The following is a 25,169-nucleotide window of genomic DNA, read 5'->3' on the forward strand; positions in this document are numbered from 1 at the left end:
TAAGCTTTTGTAATTGTTGAGAGATGTTCTGTAAGCTGTTTTTCTTTTGAGTGTCCCAAATTTGCCTAGAGACAGCACTGCTTATATAAATATTTTAATAATACTATTATGAGAGTCTGCTGTTGTCTTTGGGTCCATTTTCTGGTATGTGATGTTCCTGGTGATCTTTTATTACTCCACACTTTAAGTGCATTAGGGATAAACTCAGGCACCAACTCAATACACCATATATTTTCTGTACATCAGTGGTCACCAACCCTCTTCCTTGAGATCTACTTTCCTGCAGGTTTCATCTCCAACCAAAATATAACACCTGTTTTAGTTGATCAAGAACTTCTTAAGGCAACAATTAGATGGTCAGGTGGGCACGATTATGGTTGGAGCTAAAGTCTTCAGGAAGGTAGACCTCCAGGAACAGGGTTGGTGACCACTGCTCTACATCCTTTAAGTTATATTCCTTAACAATATTCAATTGTTTTTAGCTAGAGTTTTTGTTCATATACTCACACATGGTTAATAGCATGCACTTATTTTTTGTTGGGTCTTGATTTGAATGAAGGATGGCTATGGCATAGAAGCTCATTTTCTACAATTGTTAGAAAGTTATTGGAAACAATTTTAATTCAAACACAGCAAAATGAGGCAAAGAGTAATACTGACTATCAGCATTAGATTGTCACTGTGTGCCCTCTCTATAAGTGTTGATAGATTTGGTTGGAGTATGCAGCCCTTTATTTACAATATCAAGTGCTTGTTGCAGTACTGGCTTTATGTACATTCAGACTGGTAATGGTACTCCCAGGTTGTCTGTCTGGAAATTTGGCATTGAAGTTATTAAGAATTTATACCACTAACACCACAATAAAACCCTATTCATTTTCCCAGGAAATTTACAGATGTGTTAATTATCCCACTTAGGTTAATGAACATTACTTGAAAAATCAGGGAGAAAGAATGGTTTATTTAATTTCAAATGAATTAAAAGACAGAATGAAAGAATGAATGGAAATGGAAATAAAAAACACAGGATTAAGGACTAAGCAGAAAGCAGTGAGGTTTTCCAAGTAGAAATATTTATCTTTCATGTGCTAGACCTGTGTAGTTTTAGTGTGCTCACAGCTTGTATATGTCTTGTGCTTTCAATTCCTTGTATTATTATACACAGGACTTAAGGATAATGAAATCTTTTTTTTTTTTTCTTTTCTTTTTTTTCTTTTTTTTTCATTCTCTCACCCAAAAATGTATGCAAAAAAAATTTGCCAACAGAGCTTATTTTTACACAGGGTCGGTACAAAATACCTCAAGATTATAGGAAAACAAAGGGAATTTTAAGTGAAAAAAAACCCCACAGAAGTAACATTTGGGTTCTAGCTCACAATTCAGCAGTTAACAAAATGTGCACAATTTTAATAATAATAATAATAATAATAATAATAATAATAATAAACAATTTTAATAATAATAAAACATCTGTGCAGTCATGTTCTAAAATGGACAATAATAATAACAATAATAATATGAATGTGTTCAGTTTGTACTCTGTCTGCGATCCACTTTATGGCGTCGGCGGAAAAATCCACACTGCTTATAAGAAAAAATGGAGTATTAACACTTTTAAAATGTATATAAAGTTTGGAGAAGGGTGTAGCAAGCAGAACAAAAAAAACTTTACCTTGATAAGAATAATGATAATGACGATTAAAAGGAGAAACCCTCCAATGGCGCTGCCTGCAATAAGTGCAGTTGATGTCACAACTGTCAGCTTAATAAGTGAAACCTCTACCTGCCGTTCCAGAGAAAAACATGAGCCAGTTAAACACGTTTATTAGGTGAAAAAACTAATTTAGGCATTTATAGATTTTTAAATTTTTAAGTACTTAAGGTATAATTTAGGTATTTAAGGTTAACCTTCACCCACTTGCTGTGTCTTTATAATGTTTTTTCCATCATAGATGCTCTCATCAAATGTAATTTCTCCCTTGGCAGTGATCTTTTCAGTTTCTGCCTGTTTAATTGAAAGGATAAGGAACAAGTTCACATTTGGTCATGACGTCTGCACACATATAAAGCACAAAATTAACTTTTTAAATGAATATATTATGCACTACATTTTGTGTACCCTAAAATACAAACATCTGCAGTATTTCCCTGCTTTTGCAGCTAGATGTCCTGATTGATAATGAAGCCGCTGATATTGCCTCAAGCGTACTGGTAACGAAGCCATTGATATTGCTTATAACATATAAAGTTTGTTCTACTGATTTTATTCTCATTCTTCATGCTGAACTGTCACAACCTATAAGACTCACACAGTGATTTTGTTCACAGATATTTTGAACCAGTATGCCTGAGAATTGTGTCTGACAATCAGTAATATTAACCACTTCAGAAAAAGATTATGAATAGACAAGTACCACTGTACCTGAATGTCATGGATATGTGTTTCAGCCATAATGTTAACATCATGCAACTCTGTCAGAGTACATACAATCTGGAAGGTGCTCTACAGAGAAAAAAAAACATGATCATACTGTACATGATTAAATTAAATATTCCACCAAAATATACAGTATAGCAAAGAATATGATGACTTTTATCATTTATTTGATAAGAAGTCCCTTACCTTAACAGTTCTGTCAGAGGGCCATGAACAGTTCTACCAGTAAGAAAACAGTAATGTTAGAATGTACATACGGGAAAGTTGTTTGTCCAGATACCTTCATCTACATTTTTAAATTAACTGCATTAAAAGATGTTTTTATCCAGAGTGATTAGAGAAGTCCTTTGTAGTCTCAATCAAAAACATATCCTCATGTTAGTACAAACTGCATCAAATGAAACCTCTCATGACTGACTGTACCTTTGGTTCAACGCTCGTGATGATGATGTCAGTTTTATGTGTCTGCTTTTCAATTGTTATCGTCACATTTATTTTGGCATTATATTTGTTTTCACCCAGCAGCTGCAAATATAAGACAGACAAGCACAAGCGAGTTCTGAATGTTAAAAGTGACCAGAATATGACCCATTACCCTACAGCAGAAATGAATTCTCAGAACTATGACAATTTACAATTCAGAACTTTTACCTTAAAAGTGAAATGTAGCAATTGTGTTATGGTTTCTTCACCCTCTGTAATATTCAGTCTGTTTGGCTTGGCTGTGCTGTTAAAAAAAACAAAAAAACAATAGAATTAGGTACACAAGGTTGTAAAAATATTTTTTAAGTGATGATCTTTCCTTACCCAATAAGCTGAACTGCAAGGGCTTTCTTCACTGTGAAATTATAGTTCCTACGAGCAAGTTCCTCATTGGCATTATTTCCACTGAAAATATATATAGATTAATAAAATATTTCAGTACAACATAACACACAGAAATCTTTCTCAGTTAAAATAAAAGTGTAGTTGCCAACCCTGTTAAGACAGCAGTAATTGCAACTGAGCGGTTTGAGTTTCTGTTGATAGGCTGCCAAGCGATAATAACATTGGCCTATAGCAGCAAAGTGAAGAAAAAAAAAAAGAATAGCAGTTATATTAAAAAGTAAAATCTTGTGAAATAATTTAGATTGTATTGCCACAAACATGCTTGAGTAATACCTGTTTATTCCTTTTGAATATAGGATGCAAAATTTTACACACTATTTGATGGTTGTCATATTTATCTTCACATGTTCCGCCATCAGCTTTCTGTAAAAACACATAAAAAGTTAATATTCAACTGAAATTAAGCACGATCAATGTGGTTTTCAAGTCAAAACCCCAAAAGTTTAAGGATAATTGTGGTTTACCTTATAAGATAATATCTCAGGATAATTCACAGTCAGAGTGGTCAGATAGGAATTGTCCCCAAAGTTCACAAGATTAAACTTTATATCCAAGGTTTGACTGGAGCCAATTATTAAAATGTCATCGCTATAATGATGGGGAAAAAAATAGTCAGCATTAAAATAGTAATTTTAAAAAGGGGTCTGCAGGGCTAGGATTTCAAAAACTGACATAATTACAGCCTCACCTGAGTTTTGAGTCAACCAATGAAATATTAGCCTTACAGTGTTCATTGCTGCAATCCTTTGCAAACATAATCTGAACCATAAAAATAAGACATTAGACATTTGTGCATTTCTTTATTCCTTTTTAAAACAAGAAATTGGACTGGACTGTAAATTTACCTTAGGCTGATGCTTGTTATCAAAACCAAATTACAACTGAGCTAGGATATAGCTGAGCAGTTGAGGGTTAATGGTCATACTCAAGGATCCAACATTCGCAACTTAGTGGTGCTTTAGCCCAGTAGCCCAATGCCTTAACCACTGAACTACTTACTCAGCTACCAATGCTCAATATCTATCGATCTCTCCATCTATCCAATATATACTGTATGTAATTTTCTATAGACACATTATACACTACTATTTTTTACTATTTTCTACTATCTTAGAGTAATAGTGAAGAAAAATTGATTTGTTAAGATCAATTATAATCTTAAAAACTACCTAATATTCTGTGGACAGCTTTACAGCTACAATTTTTTACCACCTTGGTTTAATATTTAATTCACAGTTTTTCATATTCACCTCTTCTGTGGCCTCTTTTGGATTATATGCATCAAGAACCCGAATAGGTAATCCAGTGGATGGGGTTAATGTAAAATTCACCCTAATCTTGATAGGTGAGAAACAGTCAGAGCAGCCCTGCAAACAGATATTATTATTATTATTATTATTATTATTATTATTATTATTAATAATAATAATAATAATAATAATAAAATAGCTTTATTAAATCAAAGAGTTTCAAGTTTTTAAACATGGGAATCAAGACTCAAGAGATTCACATTAATTTACCACATATTTCAGATCTATCCGTTCAGTGCAGGTTTGGGAATTTGTCAGAGTAAAGCTCATTCTCCCTTCATAAGGCTTGGTATGAATCAGTCGCTTTTGTTCTATTCCCGAGTCCAAATCAATATTGTACTCAAGTGGTAGTTCACCGGCTAAAGGGATGAAGAGTGGGAGACAAAAACGATTAAAAATGGAAATCAATCAAAAAAATAAAGACAGAAGACTAAGCTGACACATTTAAGTTTGGGTAGGACTACTTACACTTAATTTCTCCTTTTGGTGCATTGAAGCAAATTTGGAGCCTTGTGTCAAATTTGCTTGATTCATCATTGTTCTGCTTATCAAGGGTAATTACCTTATGATCAATGTTTAATTTTGGTTTAATAATGATAACAGGAATGGTCCTAGAAGTGAAATAAAAATTACATTACACATTTATCGTCATATCTCTTCTCACTATGAATCCATTAAATAATGAATGCAAATAAGCAAATGCATCTTATAACTAATTTATTTTGGTGATTTATTTTTAAAATCAAATTTTTATTAGGAATGTAGTCATTTACAGGCTTAGGAGTATACTGTAATATAGAAAACAAAAAAACGGCTATAATATCAAAGCTCATGTGCTAAGGATTCATTTGTTAAAAATGAAAAAGGAGGGGGGTGCATTTCAGAATGGGGGTTTAAAAAAACCCTAAATTTTAACTTGAAATTAAATTTCATTTAAACTGTGAAACCTCTACACATTTGAGAAAAAAAAACCTGATTAGTTTATTCAGTGTTTAAAGATTATATGGCCTAAACTAAGGTTCAGTAGTTCTGAAGTATTTTTAAATAAATTAAACAGTTATATTAATTCAATTAAGTTAATCTGCATTTGGCAGACTCCTTTATCCAGAGTGACTTATGTTCATCTAATTTATACAACTGAACAGTTGAGGGTTAAGGGCCTTGCTCAAGAGCCCAGTGGTGGCAGCTTGGCATTTGAACTCACAGCCTTCCAATCAGTAGTCTATCATCTTAACCACTGATCTACCACTGCCCTCAGTGATAATATAAGATGTTTTTGCTTACAGATCCATGATTTCCATAACTGGAACCTAACTGCAATCTAATCTTCTACCTAGGCCAAATCTCACCCCATCCTTCTACACTGGTTTATCTGGCACCCTCCCAAATATTTCTTTATTAACTTGATTGTCTCCCATATTTATTTTGCTTTTTTGTCTTCATGGGAAAATTGTCACAACTACATACAAAAATTGAGTGGAAAGCCTTTTCAAAAGATTGGAGGCTGTTATAACAGAAAAGGGGGTCTAAATTTGGAATAGGAGGTTCAACAAGCCCATATGGGTACGAAGCGTAGGTGTCCACATACTTTTGGCCACAGTGTATATAGCACATGCAATGCGAACAAAATGGAGGTATAGGAACCAAAATTGTGAGTGAGGAACTGAAGAATCGTCATACAACAAATGGCATAGGATTAGTCAGAGGAATCGTTTGATCACTCTTTCGGGTGTGTTGCTTTACTGTGTCATACCTAAATTTCATAGCATTAAGAAAATCTCAATTCAGATTCTTGTTCCACTGTCACTTTGTAGCAGGCTGGTGTCTGTGAAATCACATCTCTGTGTCACACACCGAACGAAATTGGAAGGTCACCTGTTGCTTTGTCGCTGGATTGTGTCAATATAAGGTAATTTGCTTGAGATTAACAGATTGGGGTCAGTAGTAACCTTCTTTCTGGAAAACTCCCCATGATTAATCCATGTGGCTCAGAATGACACCGCACAACACATGATACAAAATGCTCACAATAGTGTTTTTCTGTTTAGAAAGGATGCAATTCCCAAATGTTACATTATGTAGATTTAAAAATGTGATATTTTTATGTCCCTAAAAATTGTAGCTTATAACCATTCATTACAAACCACAGTAGCCTTCATTGTATTTTAAAGAACAATCAACAACCACAACATCCTTTTTGAAAACTGATGGAATAGGTCACACTTTCATATACAGTACTAAAAGTGTGATACTGGGTTGTCATACCATGAGGGGTTTTTTTTGTTCTACACCTAGTTCCTACAATGCTATTTTCTATACTCACTGAAAGACATTTATGGCTCCTTCACTCCCAACACTGATTAGTGGTGCCTCGTTTTCTGAGGAAGACATGGCACTCACTGCCTGGCCAAAATGCACAAGTTTTATTCCGAAGTCTGATGGTGTGATTCTCTGTGAAGAAAAAGAAAAATCACTCACTCAAAACTAACAAGAAACAAATGAGCTAAAACAGGTCATTTGGATGATCAGTCATGAAAAATGACATTCATATTCAATCGCTTTTTGACTATGAACAATACCCCATTACAGAAGAAATAGTAGGTTTTACTTGGCTATACACATAATACAGTTCTTCAGAAATAATATTGTTGTTGTGTAATGAGATTACATAATTGTCCGATAATCCGATAATGATGCATTATTATTTGCAGAGGATTGCAATCTAATTAGATCCAGGCCTTCAACCACTGAATACTCATTGCTGCGAGATCTCTAAATAACAACCAGTTATAATCAGACATGACAACATTATTTAAACGGAGTCTGCCTGTGTGCAATTAAAGTTTTGCATAATCTCAAGATAAATACACCTGTTCCTGGAAATCCACAGATTTGGTAAGAGAACCTATCTAAATAACCAGCATCATCAAACCTTGAAAATTGCTATTTGCAAATGGTCTCCATCCAATCAGACAGGGCTAGAGCAATTTTGCAGAGGACTGGGCAAAAATATCAGGATCCAAATCTAAAGATGCAAAACTAACACACAGAACCTAGAGAACTTTTATTGCAGCCAAAGATGCAAAGTTGACAACTGTAATTGGAGGCAAAGGTGGTTCTACACAATACTGAACCAGAGGCATGAATATTTATGCAACCCACAAAAATGTCTGGAATTTCTTGTTTTCTTAACTTATGTGTCACAATAAAAAAATATTTTGTACCTTCAATGTTGTGTAAATCAAATAGCAAAAAAAAAAAAAAAAAAAAGCCTAATTATTCCATTTCAATTTCAGGTTGTAATATTACAACATGTGAAAAGGTCAAGGGAGTCAATGCTTATGCAAGGCACTGTATAGCCTACCTGTGAAAACTGGTGCTTTATCCCATCCTCAAATCCGTTATATATGTAGACACTTCCTGCATTATCTTCTTCAAGAGGAGCTCCCACTGCCACATCATTGAAATGGTTCCCGTCAATGTCTCCAATATCGGCTATGGCTGAGCCAAACCTTGCATATGTGTACTTGGCTAGTCCACGCAATTCAGAGGCTTCTTTCTCAAATTTTCCCTGCAGAAGCAGTCCACTGAATGGTTAATTTAAAGGAGACAAAATGTAAAAAATATTTGGAAGGAAAGATGTAATTAGTAGACATACTTTATTCAGTTTGTAAACCAGTACTTTGCCCTCTTCCCCTTTTACATGAAAATGCGGCACTCCAACCAGAAGATAATCTGTCTCCATATTTTTATTGATGTCCAAGGCACATAGAACTGATCCAAAATAAGATCCTATCTGTAGAACCAATATGTATGTCAGTTATTGTCAAATTACTATTTTTATCTTTTAAAAAAAGTTAATGTATTTATTTATTTATTTCTTCAAACCTGATCTCCTTTTAGCAAATCCTGATTGGTCCCATCAAAAATAAATACTGCACCAGTCAAGTTGTACCTGGGTGCCCCGGATATATATAGTGTTTTCTTGTCCAGATGTGCAGATACCACACTGTAACCTATAATTTCCAAAAAGCTTTAAGTTGAGATCTACTAAACAATTTTCTTCAACATTCATGCTTTCTGTTGATCATACCCAAATAGGAAAATCTGGATTCGTCCATGGTTGCATTAAAAAATGCCACAGGCTCTTCGTTATTTTTTTTCACAATGATCCCTCCACTCCAGTCATAGGCCCCTACAGCACCAAAAAGCATTGAACCCTACAGGTTGAAAGAGATGGTATGTAATTGTATATTGTGTATAAGGACAAACTTGACTTCATAACAACTTTTAAACAAAAGCAGTTACTCTATGTCCTTTAAATAATCTCCAGCTATAACTGATGAGTAATATCTGGCACTTACATCATGGGTAAAGTGAGAGCTAAATCCAGCCTCTGCAAGCTGAAATTCAAATCCTGCTCCCTTCTGTATGCCTGATAGAAGAGACAATCAATCAAAAACACCCCGAACAATATCTGCAGCATTTTATTCAAAACTAGAACCATATTAGACAAAAAAACTTTTTTTTTTTATATGGGTCAACTTTAACACTACAAGTCAAAAGTGTGAAGCAACACTATCTTTGCAAATGAAACATGGAGTTTATCATTCCATAGTGAAAAAGTTTTGACTAAATGTCTGCTGAAAAAAAAGAGTACAATTCAGCAATGCTTCATTCATGAAAATCTAGCATTCCATAGGATGTCCTGAAGTGTTTTATTCCACTTGTCTCACTCCAATTTACCGAATAAAATAATAAAAAGAAATAAAAAGAAACCTTTCTTTTTAATAAAAAGAAAGACATCATACACATAACAATTTATATTTACATTTAATGTTGTAGACATGCCACAATAAGTTTTTTTCCTCTCTCTTGAAGTTAATAACACAATAAAATGCACCTTGTCATGTTATAGAGAAACCACAAAATACAGTCTTTTATCCTGAATTCTCTCCCATAGCAGAAGACCTACTGACTGTTACAACGTGCCAACACTGTTAACTTACACATTTAGAATAGAAATTATAGCATTTTAGAACAAGCGCAATCATAGAAATCTGTAAAATCAGCAGTGTTCTGACCAATGTGAAAATTCAGCAGTGCTGAGGCATAATTTATCGATCAATTATTAACAAGCACAAGTGATTTGCATTTATTTTCAAATAACTTACCTTCAATTCCAATGATGCTTTTCTCCAAAGAAGAAAGGATTTTTTCTAAGGCTGCATAATTAGAAACATTGAAAAATCGTTCATCACTGCCAGCTATCTCTATCATTTCTTGTATTGCCTTTGGTTTATTCAGAACCTCTGGCCCCACCTGAGAATAGAAAATCGCTGTATTAGTGCTATATTTTTAATGAACCCTTTATATATCTACAGTTGTGCTCATAAATGTACATACCCCTTGTAGAATTAGAATTTCAAAAAGATAAGAAGGATTATAAAAATTGCATTGTTTTTTTTAGTTCTGCCTTGAATAATTTATTTAGCATAACACATGTTTACATATAGTCCACAAGACACAATAATAACTGCATTTACACAAATTAAGTAGTTTGATTCTTACTACTGTGTGTCATTACCTGGATGATCTGTTTTTATGTTTTTTGATAGTTGCTCATTTATCCTGTCTTTGGTCCTACACATTCTTTGCTTTTCCAGCATCTTCTGCATATTTGACCCCTTTCCAACAGTGACAATATGATGTTCAGATCCATATTTTCACGCTGAGGACAACTGAGGGACTCGTTCACGACTACTATAAAAGCTGCAAACATTCACCGATGCTCATGAAGGCAACACGATACTATATTAAGAGCCAGGGGGTTGTAAACTTTTGAACAGGATGATCTTTGTAAATTATTATTTATTTTTTATTTAAAGCTCTTATTTTTGCATTTACTACTGCTCTTCATAAGCTACATAAGATTTTTATTTATTTATTTATTTATTTATTTATTTATTTTTAAATTTTTCCCAGAAGACAAAACAACAATTTACATTTTAAATCATTAAATAATATTTAAAAATCCCTACAAACTATGGTTTTTGATATTAATCACACATCCCTTAAAACAGTTGTAATGCTTCACAAATAAATAAATAAATAAATAAATAAATAAATAAATATGAAAGGACATATTTTTGATATCTGGACAAAATAATCTGAGAAATAATTGTTTACTTTTTTGGAAAATTGATGTTCTAAACATCCAAACCAGCAGTCTTTAGATGCACAAGGCATATAAACTAACTGTAAAAAGATTAAACATCTCTGTGGCTGCTATAGCATACAGCCTATTAACAGTTCCTGTTCTATTCTTGTCACTAGAGCCATGAAACGTTGTAAAATTGTGCACTTACTCCTATAGAATAGCGAACAATCCCCTTCATCTGTGGCATGTTCAAAACATCTGTGAGGTTTCTTGTATCTCCTAACATTTCTCCATCAGACAGCAGAATAATCATTTTTTTTGCGTTCTCTTTTGATCCATTTTGAGGAACAAAAACGTCTGTGCTGCAGGTAGTACAGGACACAGAAGCTATTAAAGACTTTAGTAAGATGTGCTGCAAACACTGATAGACTGTCAGCCATTGATGCACTTTTGTGCAAACCCATGATAACAAATGTTTGGATTTGATTACTTACAGAACATGGTAGAGGGCTGAAGCAGTCTTGGTGATTTCATTAATCTGTTTTATACTCTTCACCTTATTCAAGGCTTCAACACTGTCATTATTTTCTTTCAGTGAGAGTTCTGTATTTATGTTTCTGCCATACTGCACTATTGCAAAGTTGCACTGAGGAGAGAGGGGGGGGGTGGGGTGGAGAGAGACAGAGTTTACCTTAGTTTTGCCTTTGTTGCTAATGATAAATGTTTATCTAAATAAGTAGTTTTCTTTTAGAACTTCAGAGCTCAGTTTATTTGTGAACCTTAGTAAAAGGCCTCTGAATGGCTTCATCATGGAGTAATTCCAGAAAGCCTTAACGATGTTCTGTAAATTCAATGATATTCACATTATCTAAAAAGTGTTCTAATAATTAATATCGCTTTCTTTCTTTATTTCTTTCTTTTGTTCTTTCATCATATAATTTCTCTGTAATATAATTTTTTGGACATCTAAATTGTGGTCTTTTTTTTTACAGACACACTAAAGCAGAGGACATTACATAAAAATTAAAGGCAATTAAATATTCTAGCAATTTTCCTAAAATATCACAGTATGTTAAAATTTTTTATACTGGTTTATACAGTTATCATATCATTAATTTTTCATACTGTTTGATCCCGTACTTACACTGAAACATGTCGTCCAAACATTGTTCATCACGTTATAAATAAAGTCTTTGGCCCTTTCAAAATCCTCCTCCTCAATGCTACTAGAGCCGTCCAGCACAAAAGTGATCTCCGTCCCTGCATCTTCAGATAAACACAAGTATCAGAGAGATTTCACAAATGTTGAGAACATGAGAATCTAAACTGTAGTTTAAAGAAGTGTAATTTAAGAAATTCTGTTCATGGACTGATTGATAGACAAAATTTTAATTACCTTCATCGTCTTCATCCTCATCATTCTCTGCAGCTCTTCTCTTCCTCCAGTGGTCTAATTACAAACATTTACAGTATTTAAAAACACATTCATGATAAAATATGCACAATATAGACTTAATTATTATTAATCATTTCTACTTTTTCCTCAGATGCTTTTACCTTGATGAGATTTTTGACTGCCTTTATTGTTGTTGTTATTGTTGTTGGCATTTTGTTCCAGTACCTGTAAAACTAAAGTGGTGTAATGTTATTAAGTGGGAAGTCTTCCGATGACAGAATTTCTTGTGTATGATTTAGTGTAGACACATACCCAACTTATCAGGATAGATTTGACTCTTTCTCTGCTCATTATATAGGTATGTGCAGTTTCCATTGTAATATTCAGTTGACGAATTCCTTGTCCGAACTTGGTTACAAACCTAAGTGTTGAGAAAAAGGTTCAAGAGCTTTGGAGAATCATTTGTTTTTCATGTATTTTTCAATTCAAATTAAACTTACTGTGGTATAAATAAATGGCTTAGTGGCATCTTCTACGTTGAAGATGAAAATAATTTTATAGTTTATTTATTTACTTACTTGGCTTATTTAATTATATAGTTAAATGTACTTATTTAACTTAATTAGTCAGTTACTTGGTTAGTTATATAAACCCTCTGTTTTCCAGTATTTAGTCTCCTTCTTTCAAAATCCCAGCATCTTCTTCTTCTTTGCTCTGATCCAACTGTCACAATCTCATGATTATTGTCACATATGCATTAATAAAAGTTTGCTGATTTTGATTTTTTGTTCCAATGTTTAAATGATGCTTTAGAAAATGTCTGAAATGTTTTGTCACATTTTAGATAATACAGTGCTGTGAAAAAGTATTTGCCCCATCCTGATTTCTTCTGTTTTTTTTGTGTATATCTCATACTAAATAGTTTTAGCTCTTCAAACAAAATACAACATAAAGGCAACCTGAGTAAACAGACAATACAGTTTATATTTATTTTATTTGTTTATTGAAGCAAAAAATTTATCCAACACTTATCACCCATGTGAAAAACTAATTGCCCCCTTAAACTTAAAATCTGGTTGTGCCATCTTTACCAGCAAGAACTGCAACTGAACGCTTCCGATAACTGGAGATCAGACTTTCACTTACTTCTAGGACTAGGACTTACTCCTATGATTTGGATCATTGTCTTGCTGCATAATCCAGTTGCGCTTGAGTTTCAACTTACAGACTGAAATTCTCCTTTAGGATTTTCTGGTAGAGAGCAGAATTCATGTTTCCCTCAATTATTGTAACTTGCCCAGGCCCTGAAGCAGCAAAGCATCCCCACACCATCACACTTCCACCACCATGCTTGACTGTAGGTATGATGTTCTTTTTGTGGAATTCGGTGTTTGGTTTACGCCAGATGTAACAGGACCCCTGTCTTCCACAAAGTTCCACTTTCGACTCATCAGTCCACAGAACATTCTCCAAAAAGGTTTGAGGATCATCAAGGTGTGTTTTGGCAAAATTCAGATGAGCCTTAATGTTGTTCTTTTTTGGAAGGTCAGCCACTTCTGGGAAGGTTCACTACTGAACTCTCTGTACTCTCACTGTGGTTCTTCGGAGACCCAGAGCTTTTGAAATAGCTTTGTAACCCTTCCCCGACTGATGTATGTCAATCACCTTCTTCCTCATCATTTCTGGAATTTCTTGGCATGGTGTGTTACTGGGTAAGACCTTTTAACTAACTTCCTGCTGTTGAAAAAGTTCTATTTAAGTGTTGATGTGATTGAACAAGGTTTGTAGTAATCAGGCCTGGTTGCGTCTAGTCCAGCTGAACCCCATTATGAATGCAGTTTCATAGATTTGGGGAATTAGTAACTACTGTATGGGGGCAAATACATTTTCACACAGGCCCAGTTGGTTTTGGATAACTTTTTTGCTTCAGTAAGTAACATTCTCATTTAAAAACTGTATTGTGTGTTTACTCGGGTTGCCTTTGTTTTATCTTAGATTGTGTTTTAATTTCTGAAACAATTTAGTACGAGAGATACACAAAACAGAAGAAATCAGGATGCGGCAAATACTTTTTCACAGCACCGTAAAGTGGCTCACCCCAGAAAATCTGAATTACAGGAAGAACATGGCTACTGGGGAAGTTTCTTTTTGTTTAGTTACATTAAACTCCATCTGTATTATCTACTGAAAATCTGGGTCGGTTATGTCACAAATGTGTGTGGTTAGACTTGTGACTAAGAAAGGTCATGAGTGACTGCAGGTGGCTGTTATGAATGGATAAATGAGAATTTTAAACAATCTGCTAATTTGTTATTAACCCCGGGTGTCTGCTTCTGTGTAGGCTACAGTTTTGTGCATAGTCTAAACAACATTTACTTATCAGGCCCCAAGTCAGCAACATGTCGTTTCTTTGTGAGGGAACATGACTTGCTGCCTAAAAGAGAAGTCGGTATGTCTGACGCCTTTAGCAGGGGAAACTGTGGTTTTACACAGAAGTAGACTGTCATGAGAAGCAGACACGAACTGCATCACATACAGTATCTGACCTACAATTTGAGCACAATTCACTTCTAATGACCAAAAAATATATTAAAGCATCATCATGGAAAATATTTAATTTAAAAAAAAATACCAGAAACTGCTCATTATCTTCCTTCCAGCTGGATGCTACAGATGCAATTGGACTCAGGCCTTTCATTACATCTGTAATTGATTTATTAGTATTATTTTTCATATAACATGGAAGTATTGCAGTGTGAAAAGATAAAGATAATCTTACAGCAAGTGCAATTTAAAGATAATGTAACTTATTAAAGTGCAATAGTATAGTATGTGTATAAACATGTCTGACCTATTTTTTAAAAATATGTATGAGATAGACAAACGCATTACCAAAGTAAAAAAGAAAAAAAAAAACTAACTTTACCATTGACATTAATTAGAGTACAGCTGATCTCTGTGCATCTGAAAACATCTCCAGAGGTAGGCAAAGGAACAAAAACTCTAAAAATAAATAAATAAATAAAACAAAATATATAAATAAATACATTTTTATTCCAGTACCATTGGTAAATAAGCATATTAAACATGTTTTACAATTTTAAAAAACTTAGTTAAAGATACTAACCCATCCTTTGACTGAATAATGGTTTGACCAAACAGTGGGTCTTCATTTGTAAAATTGTTCAGTGGCGTTATGTATACGTTGAATCCCACTGCTGTGTATATCCCTGTGAATTTTTTAAATTTATTTACAAAATATAGAAGGACTGAAGCCTAGTACAGAATACTAACAAAAGTAAGAAACTTTCAACACTTGGTTCTTTAAATAAAAAATAAAAAAAAATCAAGAATCAAGTATATATATTTGGTCACGTATAATTTTTATACTTCTTACTCAAATATGTAAGATGCTCATAGAATAGTCTAAAAAGGACATACCTGTTATAAACAGCACAGCTGCAAACATCTTGCTGAGACAGTTGAGTAGCTCGTATGCCACAAATGACTGTTACACTGTCTGCATGTAAAGTTTCCGGTGTTCTTCTTCCTGCCCTCCTTGTGAACACACATCCACTCCTCCTACCAGCCTCTGAAAAGCGGAAAGAATTTGATTTATATGATAACTGGGCTCTGTAAGCTGAAAGAATCTGGCACACTTGCAGCATCTGAAAAAATCTTCTTGCATGCTTATTTTAAAAACACCTTTAATGTTGCTGTAGGTCTCTTGGCAGCCTCCCTGGTAAGATTTTGTCTCATCCTTTTATAAATTTTGGAGGGACGTCCTGTTCTTGGTGATGTCACTGTGGTGTTCCATTTTCTCCACTTGTTAATGATGGCCTTCACGATGTTCGATGGTACATCTAATGTTTTCAGATCTAATTCTTTTCTACCCCTCTCCTGATTGATTCCCTTCAACAAGTTAGACATCATGCATGCTTTGTCATGAAACTAAGAAGATGTGAAGAAAATCCTACAGAAAGAGTTGTTCTTTATTTAGGTGATAATCAGAATAACCCATTGAAGACAGCTGTATGATAATTACTTTTGAACATGAGATTGAATGTGATTGGTTTATTCTGAGCACAGCCACATTCACAGTTATAAAAGGGTGTGCACACTTATGCAACCAGGTTATTGTAAGTTTTTTATTTGTCCTATTTGTCCCTAAAAAAAATTACTTAATTTTTATACATTATAATTTCACATTGAGCGTGGAAAAAGTGCTGACACAATTTAACTTGGTTTAATTTTTTTTTACATCACAAAAATGAGGAAAAAAAGAGATGCAGAGACTTTTTATATCCACTGTATGAGAGCGAGTTGCATGGGTCTGTCTGACACCATGTTTGGAGGTTTTTAAGAAAGTTGTTGGCAAACATATACAGTATGTGTTCTGTGTATTTCTAGCCAAAGCCTCATGAAAGGATATCTAAGTCATATTCATGAATGTTCACCATAGCCACTACTAGAGCTACAGTAGGTTGGCATACTGTTTTGTTAATTCAGCTGTAACCCTACTCTAACAGGTAGCCTACTGTTTAATATGATGAATAATAAATAAGGATTTCTTCAGTCCCTTGTCATTTCTTGTTTTTAATCTCCCCAAATTCTTCTATATTCCTCCATTCTCTCCAATGGCATCTTGTAGCTGTCTGCTTCAGAATCAAAACACTGATGCTTGCCTACAAAGCTAAAATAACAGACCAGCACCCACCTACTTAAAGGATGTTATCAAACCCCATTCTGCGCCACGGTAATGTGAACGTACAATCTTCTCACAAAATGCTATACTATATGAACAATCACACAAGTGATTTGCCTTGTAGCTGGAACTACAGTACTTTCTGAGCTGCTGTTATAAACAATTAATCAACATCTTCTGAATAATCATATTTGTGAATTCAACAGTGCTGTGGTATAAAAATACTTAACAAAAACTAGGACAAAATAATATTAATAATTTAAAAAAAAATCAGTCAAGCTACTTAACCTAAAACATTCTCATTAACACAGAGTCATATGGGGGTGCTGGTTTTAACTGTCTGTTTTTACCTCGTTGCTCTGGGTGTTGTCAGAAAATGGAGCTTGAATCAAAAGATCCAATCAGAAAGAGGCTATGTTTTTTTTTCTTAATCAGTGTTATTATAAAAAATTTAAGAATCTCAGAGCTGCTGGGGAATTTCTGATTTTCATATTTTACATTAGTATATAAGCAAATCAGTAAAGTGTAAACATAGTAAAACACACACACACACACACACACAGTTGTTGTGAATGATATCATTTGTAATGAAAACTGTTGTATTACATTGGAAAAGAATGCATATTTGTAGAAGTAGTACCAAATAGAAATAGCATTTAAAGGAAACACATTGTGGTTTGCAGCTTTCAAAATGGACCATGTGACTATGTGGTTTTCATGCACTTCTCTGATGCAAAGCTGAAGTAAAAATGGCCTGAGCATATCACAGAGATCTTTGTCATTTCCTAGTCTTGGTTTAATTGGGTCACAATAAAAATCTGAGCAGCATTCATAAATAAAAGACTGCTTTGACCTGCACTATAGGAGCAATTCTTTTGTTTTCCGTTCTGGATATATTTACAGATTTGATCAACTTTTCTGTCAGAATATGACAGGATCTGGTGAAGGGTAAAATAGTACATCAGTGAATGTGAACTCATCCACTTACAACTTTTCAACACTAGCGGCCGCAGCAAACACAACCGTAATAAAAAATTAATTAATTAATTAATTTCATTACATATGACACAATGCTGATATTAAATGGCACATGCTGCTTTAGTTTTTGCAATGCATCAAGCAATGTATCAAAAATAACAGACATAATTCAAATACAAATTTCTTTAAAAGTCTTGGATGAACAGGCTTATTGTAATATTTTAGCAGACGACCACATACAGTGATGACTACATTTAGGGGTACACAGGTGCATGCTTTTTCACTGAAATAATTGAATTGTTTTTTTTTTTTTAATAGCCTACATATTCCAAGCATAACATATCCACCAAAAGCTTTAAACTTTAAAGTTTAATCAAAAATGATATTTTAGAAACTTTTAGAATAATGTACCTTTGATTGATTAATGCATCACTGACTGATTACAATTGAGTTATGGTACGTTCAAGGTATGTTCACACATACAGTGACTCCTTTTTCATTCATTTGCAATGAGAGCTGGCGACTTCCGGCGACATGATCGACAGCGACCTTTGGTGACTAGATGTGGGCGTGTCCGGTGACGCGAGAAAGATGAAAGTTTCACTTTATGCAAATTTTGTGTGACTTAGTGCAGAGACTACCAATGGGTGTGAAGACAGTAGAGTGATCCGTGATCCGCCATTCTGTCTGCGAGTCCAAATTTTTTTGTGGACCCAGACAGCTTGTTTTCGCCACAGATAGATGGCTGCAATGTCAAAGAGCACACACTGCTTCTCCTTCATATTGTAGTATATGCATATATACTGTACACTGGTGAATTTTATATACAAACGTTCTCCCTCCAGAATGTTTCATTTCAGTGGCAAGAATACTGATTTGTTGCCGAAAGTGGAACGCTAGTCGCACCACCCACTGATAAATGTTACTATGGCAACCAGTAGTAGGCGCGCCTATTGGCGACTTCATAGTACAGCGGCTGGCAACTTGCAGTGATACAATCGCTATATTTGTGAATTAATTTCTGAATTTATATTGCGTGTTGTAGCTTATTTCTGATTCTGACCTTGTGTTACTTTTGCGCTCTGTTTTTTTCTCTGGTTTTGAGCTTTTCCTGATATATTTTTAAACCCATTTTAGACTCTTGGATTGTGTTGTAGCTTGTTTACCTGATTTTTAAAATAAAACAAGAGCCTGCACCTGCATCCATCTGTGCATCCATCTGTGCACAAAAATGTTTGTGTTTAAAATGTCTCCATGTTGATAAATGCGTTCCATGGAATTATTTTGAACCAAAACACAACACTGAGTTTCTGCTTCGTGACGGATCAACTTCATCTCCCTCAACTCTACAACAAGTGACTTGGAAGAAAGCGATGGATTTCCGAAGATTTCTGCCGGATCTGAAGAACTGGGTGAGATCGCCTGTGCTGCGGGGCTGCTCGTGCTCTCTGCCGGTGCGGGTTACCGTGTTTACCGCCGCATGCGGAGAGGAAGCGCTCCTCCTGACCACACTCCGTCTCCTCACGGTAAGAGGAACTTCGGTCGGTCATGTGACTTTACTGCCTCACTGCTTTTACAATAAATCATGTTCAAGTCACACAGTGTTACAGTGTCATGTCATCTAGTTCACAAGCAGCAGTGTCTATTGGGGCTAATTAGCCTAATGCTAGTTACCGTGCCAGCAAACCTGGCTACTGGTTCATATTACACACTAAAATCCTTAGCCAAGTTGATTAGCTTGTCTTAATAATGTAGTTTATTTCCATAGTATAATGTTTACCCCATTAGTAAGTCACTTTTACCAAACCTGGTTACTGGTTTTACACTAAATCATGATGAGTGTAGTGATGAGCAAGCTAGCGCGCTAACGAACTGTTACAGGTGAATGTTATCTACCTGGACAACTTAGCTCGTTATTTCATTTACACAATATCATAGTGAGTTTAAAGCTGGTTTGCTTGCTGAACTCGGTTAAAGGTTTTAATAAGTATAACAGTATAATGTTTATATAGATTTGGGTGATGGACCGGAGGTTTTAGAGAGTTTAATCATGTCACCTGTACTTTCTCAAACACATTAGCATTAGCTACACTGCTAACAAACCTGGCTACTTAGCTTGGGAGCTAACATTAAGATAAAATTGTATTGAGCAGAGCTAAACATTAAAATGAGTAGCTGGTCAAATATTCTCCTTTCTTATTAATGCTTAAACATGAATTATACAATTGAATAGTTCGCTGAATGCAGGTGCACTTGAAAACATGGCTACCCATTTTAAGGTCTCAACACAACACAATATTTATCCTAATGTTACTAAATAATAAATCTGACAGTTGGTTTTAAATGAACGATAGAAAATATTGGTTGTAAATGTAATTCTGAGTCACATAAAAGTCATTTATTGCAGAGCCTGAGGATGTGCTGGAAGAATCATTAGACACTCCCTCTGTCCTTCAGGTATGTGTCAGTTAGAAATAAATAATTTAACTACATTTGTAACCTGTAGGCTGTTATTGTCTAATTGTGTGTGTGTGTGTGTGTGTGTGTGTGTAGGTCATTGAGCCAAACCTGCAACTACTGCCCACTGAACATCACCAAGACCCTTCAGCTGTTGTTCTGGTAACCAAAAGTTTCATTTATTTACTAAATTCAATCACTGAATTTTACAACTAACAGAATGTCAGATGTGTTAGTATGAAACTGCTATGATATGAAGCACTTACGATCTTTGTGCTCTACTTTCCACAGCCTCTCAGTGCCGGTGAGACAAGCAGCGCCTGGAGCGATGTTCAGTTCCTCTTCTGCAGACTCCTTCAGCTTCCAGTCTGAGGTATTGTACAGTGCTGCAGCTGAGATACACACAAACACACACTTATTTACAAGCTCTAATGTTTAGTTTTGTTTCTCTATTTCTAGTCAGTGGACATCAGGAGAGACGTCCTTGGCATGATAAGGGGTCCAGAGTCTCGACTCTGCTGGTTTGAAACCACAGAGACACAACGCCTGCATCACGAGGTAATCACAGTCTTTATTACTCTGATAAAGAGACTTGACATTAATGATTATTAGAAGAGCGCTTTTGTGGAGTGCAGTTGTAGATTTGAGTCTAATCTAATTGTTATTTTTAGGGATTCCCTTATTATTCCAATGCAGAGGACTGTTTCACTGGCATACAGGTAAGGGATTATTCATTGTGGCATAACAAAATTTTGCTGTAATTAAATACTTGCTGTGACTAATTGTGATTGTGTGTGTGTGTTAAGGTTGTTGAGCCTAACCTGCAGGTGCTGCCCACTGAACCTCATCATGACCCTTCAGCTGTCGTTCTGGTAACCAAACCTTTCATTTATTTACTAAAGCCAATTACAAAATTTTCCAAAGTTGTTTCTGCTGTGTAGAAAGTGACAGAATGTAAGATGTGTCAGTATGAAACTGCTATGTTATGAAGCAGTTACGATCTTTGTGCTCTACTTTCCACAGCCTCTCAGTGCTGGCGAGATAAGCAGCGCCTGGCGCGATGTTCAGTTCCTCTCTTCAGACTACTTCAGCTTCCAGCAGTCTGGGGTATTGTACAGTGCTGCAGCTTACACGCACATGCACACGCACACACACACACACACACAAGCTCTAATGTTTGTTTTTGTTTTTTCTATTTCTAGTCAGTGAACATTAGGAGGTACTTCCTCGGAATGATGAGGGGTCCAGAGAGTCGGCTCTGCTGGTTTAAAACCACCAAGAAACGCTGGTTGAACCACGACGTAATCCCAGTCTTTATTACTCTGATGAAGAGAACTGATGTTAATGATTATTAGAGGAGCATTTATGTGAAATAAATCTTGAGTTTCAGCTAATTGTTATTTGCAGGGATTCCCTTATTATTCCGAAACCAAGGACTGTTTCACTGGCATACAGGTAAGAGATTATTCATTGTAGCCTCACAAAACCTTTGTTAGTTTCAGTGACTAATTTTGCTCAATTTAAATTGTTCTCTTAAGGGAGTATCTGGGACGGTTACAGAAATCATTTCCTGTCACCGCATGGAGACGGTCACTGTGGAACTTGAGGACTATGTGGTAAATTTATTACACTGTTATGGTGTTGTGATGCGTCTGGCAGCAGCTAACATCCAGGTGACTTCAGAATGATGATAGACTGTTTCACTGTTGTGTAAAATACTTTCAATGTTTTAGTGGTTAAATCTAGAAACAACAACAGGCAATTAGGCAGTGAAGAAAACTGCATTAGCGTACATTTTAACACACAAGTGCAATGTAAATACAGTAACTACTGGAATAACTAGAATTAATAGCAAATTTTCTGTTTTGTAATAATCACAGCCTGCTAATAATTAAGACAAATATTCAAATAAAATGTGTGATGAAGACGGCTCTGGGAAATGCAATACTTGGAAATTTCCAAGATCCCTGATTCGATCTTGAGCTCAGGATACTGTTTACTGGCCATCCCAGCAAATTCAGCCCATAATCAGAAAGAGATTGCACAAATGTGACCTTCATGGGAGGCATGCCAGGAAAAAGCATTTGCAAGACTACAGTCTGCCAATGAGCATATAGGCAAAGACCAGGCTTTTTGGAATAATGTGCTCTGGACAGACGTATGAAAGATAGAGTTGTTTGGCAACATTAACAGCAGACCTGTTTGGTGCAGACTAGGGCTGCACAATTAATCGGATATTGATCTCGATTACGATTTTGACTGCCCACGATTAAATGAACATGATCGACTTCGATATTAACGTTTAAAGTCCGTCCTCCGCTAATAGAAAACTCCGCTACAGATGAAATCAAGCGCTTCCTAATACAGCCAATCACATAGAGCGGCACAGGGGTGACGTCATTTTGTAACGCCAAACCCCGGAAATGGTTTAGCATTTTAATGCTTGAGCTGCCGGTTTCGCTGCGAGCGGAAATCATGACATTAACATGATGCTAAATGGCACTACAGAGGTTGTCGGGGACATTAAACGTCTTCACGTCGAACGGGAGAAAACTTTGCAGATAAACTCAGGGCTCTACAGTGCGACCATTTCACTCGCATTTGCGACTGAAAAGTATTTTGTGCGACTGTGAATAAATATTTATTCGCACCGGTGCGAGTGACCTGTTCGGAGTTGTAGAATACAATCGGAATAAAAACTACAGGAAGTCCAAAATACATGTACACCGAGCAACAGTTACTTTCACACTGTTTTCATCTCCTCAGTCAACCGAACAAGTGTGTAAATACTGCAGAGAAGCCATTATGATGAAGAGTAACAATGAACATCATCTGCTTCCCTCAACTTCCCGATCTCACAACCGCCATCTTTTATTGATCCCGGAAAATTACCTGAACTTTCACCTGCTCTTGTAGACACAGCAGCGGCGGGTGGAGTAAATTAATAATAATGCTAACGCTACAAGGTGGGTTTAATTTAAATTTCTTTATTAAATAATTCCTCACCAATCATAATCAAGACTAACAACTGTTCAGAAGGAGTACGCTGCTGTCCTTCTCGCGCTTCAGTAACTCAAATACTACCTCTTCTTTTTGTTTTTAATGGCGGTTGGCAAACCACTAAAGGTGCATTACCGCCACCTACTGGACTGGAGTGTGGGCAGTAGAGTAACTCAAATACATAGCGTAGTGACGTCATTTAAACTCAGGGTTGCCAGATATCACTAGAGAAGGCACCTCCAGTTTCCATGTTTTGATTTTAATCCCCAAAACACAATATTATCATCAGACATGGCAACACTGTACTGGGGGAACCCATCTAAAAAGAACAACTGTAAACAAACAGACAGAAAACATAAAATGTAAAGACAGAAATTGTGCTTAGTTATAGTATAAAAAATAGATATTATAATAACTTCATAAATATAAATAAAATGAGAAATGAAATGTTTAATTACTATGGGTTGCATTTAATATCAATTTGACATTAAGCTTAGTTCGCTATTTCCTTAGAAGCTATTAGCCTTTTTCCTAATATGGATCATGCTTGTGTTAGTCTACTTTTAATTAGGACTCTTTATTGTTTAAGATATTTAAAAATAAATATTTTATGCTTGTTTATTTATCAATTAACCAAAGTATTTCTCATTGCTATTATTTTAACTCAATTAACAGTGACCACGAGCAGAGAGCTTACATTTAACTGTTTATGACAGACCTCCTGATTAAAGTTTAAAGTAAAAAAGATTGGTATCTGGATCGGTTTCGGTTGTAAAAATCCTGATTGGTGCATCCCTAATAAACACCATTAAACTAAAGCACTGTGCATCTGAAGGATAAATGAACTCACCCAATCACATCCAATATGAGATTATTCAGATATATACACAATATACACAGAGCGGTTCGAGAACTGACTCCATCCCAGAACCATGACACTGGAAAATGTCTAATAGTGTAGCTTTAAATATATTTAACAGGAGCAGAATTCAAAGACTGAACATTGAGGTTTATTGTATTTGTTTACAAGGTGGAACAGGTTAATGGTTGTTTTTTGCATACAGCCTGTAAAATTAACTGAAAATATTACATTTAGTTTATCAGAAGGTACATTAATGTGTCATGACTCACACTATGTTCCTAAATTCTGTCATAATTGACCAGCTCAAGTTTTCTCATGCCTACTTGTGTGTTATATTGTGGCACATTAATGTTACCATTTCTAAAAATAAATAAATAAATAAATAAATAATAATAAACTCAACTTCACCTCTGCTCCTAAGTTTTGTAATTAGGTACACAAGTGCTCCTAAAAGAAACTGTCTTGCGTCTCTCCTCCTGTAAACACTGTTATTGCCTTTTCTGCACACACCTGAATTGTTTTCATTTGGTTGCATATTGATTGATATTTGATTTCATATTTTCATTTGGTTGATGGCATTTTTATTTTTGCTTATTCTGTATTTTGGGTACAATTTTATTTATATTTTGCTTCTATGAGATGATGCACTTTAAAGATCAGTCTAATTTGTATAAGATTTGTACATTTGCAGGAATGTAGCACAATATGGAGTTGAAAGCAGCGGTCTGTTTATTTAAATGTGAAAGTGCAATAAAAATATGTTGTCACTAAAATCAATGAATAATCGTGATAAATAATCGAGATCTAAAATATAGATCAAAATAATCGGGATTATCATTTTGGTCATAATCGTGCAGCCCTACTATTTGCTTATGGAAAAGTGTTTTGCTTTAGAAAATATGTATTCTTTTTTTATATATATATAATTTTTTATTTATTACTTTTTCCAGTTTAATACAATTAAAAGACAACCAAA

The 25,169-nt window shown here is 35.1% G+C and overlaps 1 protein-coding gene across 2 annotated transcripts; it reads right to left on the minus strand.

The window, feature by feature from the left end:
* Window positions 1-920: 920 nt before the first annotated feature.
* itgae.2 (integrin, alpha E, tandem duplicate 2) lies at window positions 921-23,659 on the minus strand. 2 transcript variants are annotated; one of them, XM_053646597.1, is made up of 34 exons: window positions 23,224-23,659; window positions 20,598-20,723; window positions 15,633-15,783; window positions 15,319-15,421; window positions 15,118-15,194; window positions 14,824-14,894; window positions 12,504-12,612; window positions 12,353-12,424; window positions 12,192-12,245; window positions 11,940-12,061; window positions 11,290-11,441; window positions 11,004-11,157; window positions 9,810-9,957; window positions 9,000-9,070; window positions 8,729-8,855; window positions 8,524-8,651; window positions 8,294-8,431; window positions 8,000-8,206; window positions 6,959-7,086; window positions 5,104-5,246; window positions 4,846-4,994; window positions 4,576-4,692; window positions 4,014-4,084; window positions 3,790-3,913; window positions 3,599-3,688; window positions 3,415-3,491; window positions 3,245-3,325; window positions 3,089-3,164; window positions 2,861-2,962; window positions 2,624-2,656; window positions 2,423-2,503; window positions 1,919-2,005; window positions 1,673-1,783; window positions 921-1,581 (listed from the first exon to the last, which is right to left on the minus strand). In XM_053646597.1, the coding sequence occupies exons 3-34, from the start codon at window positions 15,658-15,660 to the stop codon at window positions 1,528-1,530; spliced, it is 3,285 nt and encodes a 1,094-aa protein (XP_053502572.1). In that variant the 5' UTR covers window positions 15,661-15,783; window positions 20,598-20,723; window positions 23,224-23,659; the 3' UTR covers window positions 921-1,527. The 2 variants fall into 2 exon arrangements, with proteins under 2 accessions (XP_053502572.1, XP_053502571.1); XM_053646596.1 differs by lacking the exons at window positions 20,598-20,723; window positions 23,224-23,659 and adding an exon at window positions 15,897-16,103.
* Between the last annotated feature and the right edge of the window lie 1,510 nt (window positions 23,660-25,169).

This window comes from Ictalurus furcatus, chromosome 17 (genome assembly GCF_023375685.1).
Source record: "Ictalurus furcatus strain D&B chromosome 17, Billie_1.0, whole genome shotgun sequence".
Classification (NCBI taxonomy): Eukaryota; Metazoa; Chordata; class Actinopteri; order Siluriformes; family Ictaluridae; genus Ictalurus; species Ictalurus furcatus.

Coding starts and splice junctions, on each gene's coding strand:
- itgae.2 (XM_053646597.1), bottom strand. CDS start 15,660: ATGTTTGCAGCTGTGCTGTTTATAACAG. Junction 2,504..2,623: donor CCTCTGACAGAACTGTTAAG/GTAAGGGACTTC, acceptor TTTTCTCTGTAG/AGCACCTTCCAGATTGTATG. Junction 1,784..1,918: donor ACATTATAAAGACACAGCAA/GTGGGTGAAGGT, acceptor CTGGAACGGCAG/GTAGAGGTTTCACTTATTAA.